This window comes from Mchenga conophoros, linkage group LG8, assembly GCF_057382185.1.
Source record: "Mchenga conophoros isolate Kocher_MC1m ecotype Shallow Benthic linkage group LG8, M_conophoros_male_GT1.1, whole genome shotgun sequence".
Classification (NCBI taxonomy): domain Eukaryota; kingdom Metazoa; phylum Chordata; class Actinopteri; order Cichliformes; family Cichlidae; genus Mchenga; species Mchenga conophoros.
The window spans coordinates 26,377,960-26,390,021 of NC_140533.1; the positions used below are offsets into that span (position 1 = coordinate 26,377,960).

At 40.2% G+C, this 12,062-nt stretch overlaps 1 protein-coding gene across 1 annotated transcript; it reads left to right on the forward strand.

The window, feature by feature from the left end:
• The first annotated feature begins 221 nt into the window (after positions 1–221).
• Positions 222–11,538, forward strand: cdk5rap3 (CDK5 regulatory subunit associated protein 3). The gene is made up of 14 exons (XM_085285258.1): positions 222–381; positions 653–701; positions 855–986; positions 1,580–1,680; positions 1,781–1,829; positions 3,349–3,527; positions 3,789–3,925; positions 4,708–4,852; positions 5,074–5,181; positions 6,360–6,441; positions 6,552–6,640; positions 9,559–9,764; positions 10,825–10,996; positions 11,240–11,538. The coding sequence occupies exons 1-14, from the start codon at positions 376–378 to the stop codon at positions 11,303–11,305; spliced, it is 1,521 nt and encodes a 506-aa protein (XP_085141384.1). The 5' UTR covers positions 222–375; the 3' UTR covers positions 11,306–11,538.
• The last annotated feature ends 524 nt before the right edge of the window (positions 11,539–12,062 follow it).

Below are 12,062 nucleotides of genomic sequence, written 5' to 3' on the forward strand. Positions count from 1 at the left end.
GCAAGAAATATCATGAGACCTTTTTTTTAACAAATGACTGACCCATAACAAGAAATGGCCAACATTTTCCAGGTATTCTTCCACATTTTTCATGGGCTACTCTTAGTTTGGGAACAACTGACCTTGGTAAAGTGACACTACCGCCCTCTAGCGACAGTCTCATTAGTTGCACCAATCAGGGGCCACGACGATTCACCAATCCAAATGCAGCTATCGACATGGCAACATCGCCTCCTCCTATTGGCTCTCTTTCTCCTAACGTGTCATAAACAGGAAAGCTCCGGATGGTGATGATAATCCTGGATATAAACCGGAATATAATCGTATAATGAAGCCCTGAATGGTCGGAAACGTTTTTAAAAAGAAAAGGAAATAATGGAGGTGAGATTAAATTTAGTTTTTTTTTCCGAGCTGGCTTTAAAAACTAGCCTGCGAGCTAACGCTAGCTAGCTGACACAGTCAAAAGTCCACTTAAGTGACAGAGAAATGAACACTTTACACTGAGTTTAAGTTAGCAAAGAAAACAGTCTGTCCTATGACATTTTTTAAGATACTTATTCACAATGTCTTCCTAACGGTTTAATGTGATATTGTCCTTTACGTTAGTTAAATAAGGTGTAAATAACAAAATCTATTGGCTGTCTCCCTTCAGCGGAACATTCAGAACCTTCCCATCGACATACAGACCAGCAAACTTTTAGGTAAGACAAAAACACGCACATTTAAAACAAGCACTTGCTTTTCTATGTGTTCCTCTGCAGCTGAGCTACAAGCAGCTAATACAGCCCTGTAGTCCTTTAGCCTGCTGGCTGAAACAGATGTTACAGACGTAAACTTGCTCTGTGTGGTTGCAGACTGGCTGGTGGATCGGAGGCACTGTAACCTGAAATGGCAAAGTGCAGTGAAGGTGATCAGGGAGAAGATCAATGCTGCCATCCAGGACATGCCGGAGAACGAGGAGATCAAGGCGCTCCTCTCCGGCTCTTGTAGGTCCCCTACAACTCAATACACCCACCCATCCTTCCACTTCTCTGAGAGATGAATCTATTATGGACCCAGCAGGCTATTTAGCACCATTTCTACTCTTCTCAGGGACTCCCCTTTCCAACCAGATATAGGTTTTGGGTTACTTTATAATCATCAATGCAGGCTTAAACCCCACTTCACAACTTTATTAATGTTTTTTTTTTCTTGTTGTTATCATTATTCTTATTTTAAGGTGGTGTTACAACCCTGCTAATGACTGCAACAAAGTGGAGACTAACATTGGAGTTTTTTAATGGTCTTATTTTAAAATACTGTCTAATCTAAGCTAATAATGGTAGTCAGGAGAGCATCACAGGGTTTAGCAATAAGTGCTGTCCCTCCCAAGCCAACCTCAGGCATGCTTTTGCACAACTTTTGGACAACTAGCAGTTAACCTCAGGCAACTCCCAAAGACTCTTGCACTGCTACTGCAACACCAGCAGGGGTTGCAGAGGAGCATGGCTTTGGTGTTTATTGTATTTTAAGCAGCTGTTAATATGCACTGCTTTTAAATCTTCATCTATTTCTGTGCTTTGTTTACTTTCACTGACAGACATTCACTACTTTCACTGCTTGAGGATCGTGGAGATCCTGAAGGGAACTGAGGCTTCCTCCAAGAACATCTTTGGCAGATACTCATCACAGAGGATGAAGGTGAGAGGATTCATACATGTCAATGTCACATGTTAAGGGGATTTTTTTTATTTGGGTTTTCTGCTGTAAAACTTTCTCCCTTGTGGTTTTGTTTTCATAGGACTGGCAGGAGATTGTGTCTCTTTATGAAGCAGATAATGTCTATTTGGGTAAGTGTGTTAGGAAAATAAGGGAAAGACATATCAATATGTCTTCTTTATAGTATAAAAACACCTGTGAACACAGCTACGTATCTTTGGCTCCTTTGAAAATAAATCTTAAAATATCTTTAATTCATATTTACTGACAGTATGGATGAGTTTTAAGTGTTTTTTGTCTTCTTAATGTGCAAATTTCCATCTCTCAGTGCTGCTATTTTTGTCCCATTTAAACATTTAGGTCGTGAAATGCGACTGTGTACAAACATGTGTTAATGCTTTATAGTTCAGCTAAGACTTTCATGCTGTTTAATATGCTTTAAACCAGTTAGCAATGAGATAATGTATCTGGTTAACCTAATTATTGTAGCTTATGCCTAAAAGAATGTCTTAAATATAGGGACCCCTGTACTTGGGTCCAGGTGGGAAATTGGTTTAGGCCCAGTTGGATGCTGACCTTGTAACATACTGGTGGAAAAGGCAAAGAAGACGAGTCTACTTGTTTACACAAAGTGCTTATGAGACCGTTTGTTGTCACTTTATGTCATATTGTCTATTTTTATTTTTTTAGCTTGTTTATTTTGTAGGGACAATAAACAAGGCATATATTTGACCTAAAAGCTCACTTTCATCTGTAGTTTTTAGACAGATGAACCGGATCAGTAAATATAAAAGCATTCTTTAGTGCAAATAAATTTCAACCATGTTAACCAAAGTTCATTTTCACACAGTTTGCTGTCTGCAGAACTGCGACTCTTTCAACCGCGTTTTCTGATGTTCTGTGGTCACAAATTTCACAACTCTGCTGCCTTAACAGAAAAACAGTTTAATCATCCGGTGTTGGGGACTAAAATGTAAAACTTTCCATGTACAGATTGCTTATATAGCAGCACGAAGCAAGTCCAAGAGAACTTCTTTAAATTCTAGAGCTCTATGTGCACCTTCTAATGATCAAGTTTCCCAAGTAGGGCCTCGTGGATGTACAAAGTCTAACACGTGAATATCAAATACAGCTGATGTAGAGGAATATAGAAGTCACTTCACTATGGTTAGAAAACTTTAAATTAGCAGCTAAAACTGACATCTAGCAACATGAACCACCTTATATTTTGTCTTGGTGATTATTTTTAACTTTACTTTAAAAGAGTGTATTTTCACCATAGACTGTATGTAATTGGTGGCTGTAGAGGAGTCGCCCCCTGCTGGATGGAAAGAATGCAGCATTAAAGCACTTCCCATTGCTGTTTCAGATCTTGAAGCTATGCTGTATCTGTTATACAGTCTGTGGTTTTTGGTGTATTTTTCCAGCCCTTAAATTTAGTCTAAGATATGTTAAAGTTCCTGAAGTCTTGATTTAAGTCAAGATTTAACTTGCTTATACCTGTAGGCTCCCTCTTTTAAAGCAGGAAGGTTATAAGTGTTAATTTTGCTGCTGCATTTGTGTAGCTTAGGATATCGACCACAAAATCCAGCTGAAGAAACAAAATAATTGCATGTGCTGAATGATAAAAAATGTGTTTGTGTGTCCCAGTGGAGTTGGCCAGCTTGCTGAGCCGCAACGTGAGCTACGAAGGCCCGGCTCTGAGGAGGCAGCTGGCCAAAGCTCAGCAGCTGCAGCAGGAGCTGAGCAGGCGGGAGGTGGAGTGCCAGAGCTCAGCTGCAGACTTGAGGGAACGCTACTATGCTGCCTGCAAACAGTATGGCATCACAGTAAGTGCAAGAACGTGCACACCTCTAGGAGAATATTCAGACACAAACACTCAGAGTTACGCATTTTATTAACTGATTGATGCGAATGTGAACAGAAAGCAGTAACCTTAGGCGGGGGCCTCACCCTGTAAGGCCATGAATGTAAGAACAAAGATTTTAAACTCAAATCTAAACTTCACAGGAAGCTGGTGGAAAAGCTTTAACAATCGTATGCTATGTGAGGATTTCTGAGCCTTTGATTGACTTATTTGCTTCTTACAGGGTGAAAATGTTCCTCGAGAGCTTCAGGCTCTGGTGAAGGACTTGCCAGCGGTTCTTGACGAAGTCGGGAAGGATGCTGCGAGGCTCGAAGAGCAAATACAACTTTATGCTGCCTTTACAAACTTTGTCTGTGACTGGTGAGTAAGGGATACAGTAGAGATGCCATGTTATGGGGGAAAAAAACATAATTTCTGTTATTTTGGGCAATATTGAAATCTTAAGTATTTAAAATTGGTTAGTTACAAACTTAACAAATGGTTAAAAACTTTTCACGGGGAATCTCCTTGAACTTTAAATGTCGTTCAAACTGAAAACAAGTTAATAATTGAGTTATAAAAGGTGGGCCATTCTGTGAAGAGTGAGCCAAAAACAGATGGGATGAGAGACAATCTGAGTTAAAAAGACAAAGCCGGCTGCAGGCAACTGTTAATGATCCTTCAAGTTTCATGATCCCAACTCGTTCAAGATAGACCAGGTTGTCCAAAGGCTCACTCATGAGTTAAAGCAGCTCCTTTGCTAATCAGAGGTAAAGTGGTTGACTCTTCCAGTCCACATGTTGATGTGTGCTTGGACCAAAAAAGCATGAAAGGCCTTTATAAATGCATCTGTGACTGGGCAACTGCAGCTTTCAGTGTAAAAACTTTGTGTTTTCATAATATTGGAAGCTAAATTATTTTCAGTTGTAACTGAAATCCAGTTTATCATCCAGACTTAAAATATTATGTTTTGTTTTGTCGCAGTTTCACTCAAATGTATATTTTTGCAGATACAGCTCAAACATCGGTGTATATCCATTAGAGCAGTTCACAAAAAACTAAGAAAGTAAACTTGAAAGAAACACTTTCTGTTCTGTTTAACTACATAAACCATAGATAATGTTTGTGCTGGGTCACATGAGCTCACATGTTGTCATTTGTAGGTCTGAGCCAGTACTCCCTATGCTGACATTTGCCCAAAAAAGAGGGAATGCAACATTTTATGAGTGGAGAATGGGGAAAGTTCCCACAGTTGTTGAAAGGCCAGTTGTGGGTGAATCACCACCTGATACCATCACAGAGGACACGGTTAGTTTTACTGCATGTGTATTCTTGTTGTTGTGCTCATATAATTAAAACTAGTAAGAACCATTCATTATTCTATCTTAATGCAGTTCACTATGTAAACTGGGCCATAATTGAAATTATCAGTAAATGCCTGCATGTTTCAAAGTGATTCCAAATGTCCACTCACAGCAGGAGTCCTTTCTTACCGCTGTTTTTGCTTCGTCTTCTAAAATCTGTTTTAGATCGACTGGGGCGACTTTGGCAAAGTATCAGATTCCCTGGGTGTGAGTTCAGGCATCACAGCCGAGGATGGAATAGACTGGGGAATCAGCCTGGAGCCGAACTCCAAGGTAGGGCGTCTGAACACGTCTGCGTTGCATCCTTTTCTCTAAAACAATGATATATGATATAGTGATTTTTTTTTAAAGGTACATCCTCATCTTAAACCAGCTGCAGTGCCTGAATTTTGCAGCAGAAATTCAGTGTGTGTGAAAACATGTTAGCAAGCTGATTAACACCAAATAGGTCACAAGTTAACATACAAATGGCCAAAAATAACTGGCTAAAACTACAAGGTAAATCGTACATATGAAGCCTGGTAAAATAATAACAACAATAATAATGAAAACTTTTTTTCATTGTGTAGGTTCCACTAAAGCAAAGTTGCTTGCTCGCTATTGTCCCCCTTATGTGCAGCAATTTGCAACATAATTTGTGCCATTACTGCTGGCATGCAACTCCAGCTCTTTGGCACAACCAATGGTGTGGAAAATTGCATCTCCACAGTCTATCAGTGCAGGGTCCTGCAAGTGAACAGAACCAGTAGAGAGGTTTGGGAGTGGGGTGGGGGATTCAAGAAAATTAGAAAAAAATTGAAAATAAAAGACACTTTTTTTGTTTTTGTTTGAGTGACGCACTACCAGGTATATTTTTCCCTGCAGAGACACAATTAATTTCAGGAGACTGCAGTGAGTGACGTATACAATGTTGTGGTGATGTATTGTGTTGCAACATCAGTGTGTGTAGGAAGTGGCCATTGAGTCAAGCATAACCTCAGATTAATGGATAAATGGTCAAAATAGATATCTTACTGTATAGTTGCTTGGAATATACAGGCGCTATGAATGAATGGTCAAAAACATTGCACCATAAAATATTAAAAACGCTTTAATGGCATTTTTGTTAACTTTTAATAAAGTCAAATTAAATTTGGTTTGTTTTTTTGTTCTTTCATTATAATTGTTAATGCTTGATAATACATTTTGTTCTGTTTGGTGCAATCTCTCAGGTTCTGAAGGGAATATGCCAGAAAAAGTTTGAGAACTGCTGGATAAAGTAAAAGTATATGGTTACATGATTGCGGAACTACAGAATATATTGGGTGAAAATGTCTAAAAGTACTGTAGAGCTATGCCAGGCAGAAAAAGCTGTAATAAACCACAGTGTTGATTACTTTTTGGGAAAAGGTAGTCAGTTGAGTAATGGGAGGTAAAAGGCTGAACTATTCTCTCTCCGTCTCCCTCATCAGGACCCCGGGGCAGGCGGTATCAACTGGGGTGACAGCGCAGAAGCTCCCATTGAAATTGAAATTGTGGATGTGGGCACAGACTGTGAGAAACTTTTTTTTTTTCCCCCTTCTAATCCTTTTTATGTTTGCAGCTGTCACATGCTCAGCTGCTGAAATGTCCATTTGCTAAAAAAGACTCATTTTATTTTGAAGGCCCTGAGGGAGTGGCGAGGGGTGAAGATGCTCTAACTATACTGGAAAACCCTCAGTCACGCAGCCGGTTCATTGACGAGTTGATGGAGGTAAAGACTACAGTCATTCGATCTCAAATTACTTCAAGAAGACCCACATATATTTGTATATAGCCTAATGATATAAAGCTATAGGCAGAACACACAAGTGGAGCATTAAGCAGCTTAGAGGGAGAGTGTGTTGTTAAAAACGTTTTGTTTTACTCCAAACACACCAGGTTTGCTGGTGTGTTTGGAGTGAATGATAGTGAAAAGCATTTAACAGCATCAGTTTTAACTTTCAGACAAAAACGTGTAAGGTAACAGTTCCACAGACTGACACGGAGGACATTTTGTAATTTTTTATTTTATTTGTATTTGTATGGTTTTAGTCTTTTGTTGTTGTTTATATTTATTGCAGTTTTTAAAAACTAAAATTTTGAAGGATAGAAGGAGTGACCTTTCAGTGACTAGCTAAGTGTTGCTCAGTTTTTTAGGTTGAACATTTGTATTTTAACTTAAGGTTGTGTGATGATTGTAAAATGTTCTGGACAAAATTATTGATGATGAAAATTTGTAAATATCATTTAGTCCCACAGGTCTCCTCACTAAGCCATTAAATCTATTTAAATTAAGGAAAAAGGTCTAATTGAACTGCTTAGTTCAGCACGGTGGCACGGTGGTTAGCACTGTTGCCGCACAGCAAGAAGGTCCTCAGTTCAATTCCACCATCAGGCCGGGGTCTTTCTGTGTGGAGTTTGCATGTTCTCCCCGTGTTTGCGTGGGTTCCCTCCGGGTACTCCGGCTTCCTCCCACCGTCCAAAGACATGCAGCTTGTGGGGATAGGTTAATTGGATAATCCAAATTGTCACTAGGTGTGAATGTGTGAGTGAATGTGAGTGTGAATGGTTGTCTGTCCCTGTGTGTTAGCCCTGCGACAGACTGGCGACCTATCCAGGGTGTACCCTGCCTCTCGCTCTATGACAGCTGGGATAGGCTCCAGCGCCCCCCGCGACCCTGAAAAGGATAAGCGGAAGCGAATGGATGGATGGATGGATGAACTGCTTAGTTTCAGATAGAAGTGCCGGGGAAATGCTTTTGGGGTTTTTTCTTGGCCACCCAAAAAGTTAGGAACACCCTGTTCCTGGAAGGTTAAAGCTTATGTCGTCTACAGGTTTTGTTGGAACACAACTGTGCGAGGGTCCACAAGCCAGTGTATGTGTAATGCTGGTCCCGAGCCCAGATAAATGGGAAGGGTTGTGTCAGAAAGAGCATCTGGCATAAAATCTTGGACAAAATCAAACATGTGGATCATGAAGAATGAGATTTCCATACTGGATCAGTCAGAGCCCAGGTTAACGAAGACCACCTTCAGTGCTGAATGTTCGTCAGAGTGCTGGTGAAAGCTTTGCTACTGTTGGCGAATGCAAAGGAAGAGGAAAGGGGGAAGGCATGTTAGGAGGCAGCGAGAGAGAAGGAAAGGCAGGGAGTGTGGAGGGTGAGAGGAGGGACTGTAAATGTTGGGATGACGCAAGAAAAATCTTGATGTCTGAAACATGACTGTAGCCACCAAAGGTATTTCTGCCATTAGGCTACAAATAAAGTACGCCATAGTCTTATGACTTCACCATCACCTCCTGCATTCACTTTGATGACGACTTATCTGCAGTCTTATTTAGCCATTTGCCAGTAAGCATCTTCTCTAGTACACATAATATATTAACCAGTGAGCTATTTACATGTGTTTCATGTTGTGGAACAAAAGGTAAAATGTCCAAGGTTTGCGTTAACAGCCAAACTCAAGAGTTGACTCAGTTTTTAGCAGTCAATCCATGTAGTTGTGTGCACCATACTTATTATTTAATCCAAATCAAAACATTTTATTCCCAAGGCCATCAGAGCAGCACACATCTATCTGTACTTTTAATTAAGTGGGTACAGGGGGTGTCTGAAGCCTGCCTCATTTGATTTTTGTCTGGAGGCAGAGCACACTGCAAACAGGTTGCAGTAATTCACATGTTTTAGGTACTACTGAACATGAATAATAGTGCAGTAAAGTGTAATGTAGTATTCAAAGTATAACTTCAGATTTGAAGAATCTCCTTGTGTGTCTCTTCTCTGTAGCAGTGGCTAAGTAAGAATAAAGACACAGCTGCAGCTGAAAATTGCTGGTGTATGTAATTCAAATGCCTTTAAGAAGGTTATTTCAGATTGTAGAAACATACATATGTTGGCAGGTAAGCAATCCAGTCAGGACGAAGTAAACCAAGAAGAAAGAAAACAAGAAAGCTGAATAAAGTAGCTGCAGTGTGTTATCAAGGTGAAGGCTTTGAGACCACTAACAAGCAGCCTGACGTTCTTGTGAGCACAGCGGCTACATGTCATTATAAAGTTTTAGATAAGCTCAAAAGAGATGGCAACAAAGCTGCAAGAATGAAGTTAAAATGGTGAAAAAAGAACGCCAAGATTGAGGTCAAACAGTTTCTAGTTGTAGCACTGAATCAAGACGAATGCATAGCAACAGTGAAATGCAGAGGCGGCCACTTTATACTCCAGATGAAGTGAAAAGGATTGGAATTGGGTCATGGTTTCGGTGTTTGGTACTAGTCAGGAGTGTCTCCCACGTGTGGGACTAATAAAGGTTATCTTATGGTTAAACAGCTGCTGGTGCGATAAGGAAGACCTCTGCACAGAGAGAACTGCAGAAATTCAGGAAAGAGGCAATAAAGGCAGATGGTGTGATTTCATAATCTTTTACGTGGATTAAATAGAAAAATCTGGTCCTGATAAATGTTTAGCTGATATGGTCTTATGCATTCAGACATAACAGAAGATTAGGATCTCAGTTTAACAATATTTCACCTGAAGGAATGCTCCCACTGTTGAGGTGCAATTGCATTTTTTACTGTGATATTTATATATAAGTGTTTGAATGCCAGATTTGGTTTTCTGTCACTAACGCATGACTCTGGCTTCATTTGTTGGTGCAGCTGGAGGTGTTCCTGACTCAGCGTCTGAGTGAGATGAGAGAAGAGGGCGATGTGGTAGCTATGAGCCAGTTCCAGCAGGCCCCCTCGGTCATCCAAGGCCAAACCTGCGAACACATCCAGGCGATGCTGTCTGAGGTGCAGGACCTTCTGGGGAGGCTCACCTCTCTCCGGATGCAGCACCTGTTCATGATTCACGCCTCTCCACGGTATGATGGTCGCCAGAATATCAGCATGATCACCACTGAGCTCTATTTCAGGAAACAATGTGAATACATGACCTTGTTGTAAAATAACACACATAAGATGAAGAACTATCATTTCAAACTTCTCTTTTAGCACTTTATTGTGACTTTTGTATATAATAGCTTAACAAGTTTATAGCTTAGAGCAAGGGTGGGGAACTCCAGGCCTTGAGGGCCGGTGTCCTGCAGGTTTTAGATCTCACCCTGCGTCACCACACCTGAATCAAATGATTAGTTCATTACCAGGCCTCTGGAGAACTTCAAGACATGTTGAGGAGGTCGTTTAACCATTTAAATCACCCGTGTTGGATCAAGGACACATCTAAACCCTGCAGGACGCCGGCCGTTGAGACCTGGAGTTCCCCATCCCTGTGCTTATTTCAGAAAGTGAAAGTTAGAATTTGTGCCACAAAATCTGGAGTTTCTGTACTCTTAAGGATCCCCTTTCTCCAATCAGACCCAGAAAAAACCTTTGCAGATAAACAATTGCAAGCCTGATATTACCTTGACATTAATGTCTGTGGTTAGTGTGATTAGCTCTGTGATTCATTTCTACCATAACTGGCTGTGATTTAAGAGACAGTTAACTTTTATTATTCTGTCTCTCTTCTGTAGAAGGGAAATTAAAGTATAGAATGCTTAATTAATTGCCTTGTAGCAGGTCCTTTTTTATGTAAAGTACACTGACAATACATTTTATTCTGTATAAATAATATAAGCTACTTTGAGCTGCTCACTTATTCACAGCGGGTAGCTCTGCATATTTGATTTGGCAGATTTTTACACCAGATGCCCTTCCTGACACAAACCCCTCTGTGACTCCTTGTGGGCTCAAACTGGGGCTCTTTTGCTTGTTAGGCAAATAAGTTAACCGCTACAATACAGAGCCACTTATTCAGTATAAATGACATAAATCATTTCTATCATGAGCATCAGTCTTTAAATAAAGTGGAAAAACCCCTTTGTATGCATCAGAAATGTTGCACCTTTTGTTCATTATTTTTAATGTGATGTGCGTGTTCAGGTATGTTGAGCGCGTGTCAGAGATGCTGAGACAGAAAATGAAGCAGGCTGACATTCTGGTGCTGAAAGGAGCCACAATGGCAGAGAAGAGGCAGGAAGCCCTGCAGGAGCAGTCCAGGCTGGAGCCTCGTGTTGACCTGCTGGCAGGATGCACCCGGGAACTCCAGAAGCTGGTACAGCATTATTTTTTGTATTTGTTTCTGTTGGCACGGTGGATAATTTACTAACTATGTCAAATGAGGAGGCTGCAGGAAGCAGAAAATACTGAAAACTGTCATTGTGAGATCTCTGTTTAAATATGAGCAGACACATAAAGGTATTCATATTCTATGTGACATGGAAACGGTACAAATTCTAAGTGTTACGCCGACAATGTTCTCAGAAGTAACTGATGATTGTTATGTTTGTTTTCACAGATCGAGGCAGACATTTCAAAGCGATACCACAACAGGCCTGTGAACCTGATGGGGGTTAATATTTAGTGAACTTCAGACAGTCACTGAAAATATTTTGTCATGATCTACAACAGAAATTAAAAAAGTGATATTTAATGTAAACTTTTGTTGGGGTTTTTTTTTTGTTCTTTGCGTTTTTGTATAACTGCTGTAGAGATAAAGAAACAAACAATGTTGAAAATACTAAAACGTGATAAAAATAACTTGTGTATTGTTAGGATTGGTTTAAAACCAGGGAATAAAACTGGATTTTAAGCAGGTTTCAAGTTTTGATGCCCCTGTATTAAAACAAAATATATTACTGTCCAAGAGTCCGGAGCCACCACTCATTTCTTTATATTTCGCTTCCAAGAAACCTGATTTTCTTGAAATTTTTCTAAAGTGGACCTCTGAAGTTTTTCTTTGGACATTGACTGCTTTTTCACTCATTTTCAGTCCAGTCCTTGTACCTAACCATTTTCAGAGGAATGCTTGAAAAATGCCAAAGACAACACTGATTTGCAGTTATAAACTGGTATATTTGCACCAACAAGGTGATTCTAAAAAAGCTATTGGCCAAAAAACAAACACACTGCGTAGCGTGCAGTGTGACCTTAAGAAATTTGAGGAAACTGGACAAGTTTGGGGCAAAAGGAGCGACAGACTTGAAAACATTTTTGAAAAACAGCAGATGAACAGTATCTGAAGGTCATGTCATTAAGAAATAGGAATAAATCCATCAAAGACCTGAGAGATGCATCTGGACCTTCAGCTGAGCCATGTACTATTCACTGAAGCCGCGTCG

What these genes read in the sequence shown, in the direction of transcription:
- cdk5rap3 (XM_085285258.1), top strand. An exon ending in GGCGCTCCTCTCCGGCTCTT is followed by an intron (nt 987 to 1,579) that starts GTAGGTCCCCTA and finishes TTTCACTGACAG; the next exon opens with ACATTCACTACTTTCACTGC. An exon ending in TCATTGACGAGTTGATGGAG is followed by an intron (nt 6,641 to 9,558) that starts GTAAAGACTACA and finishes TTGTTGGTGCAG; the next exon opens with CTGGAGGTGTTCCTGACTCA.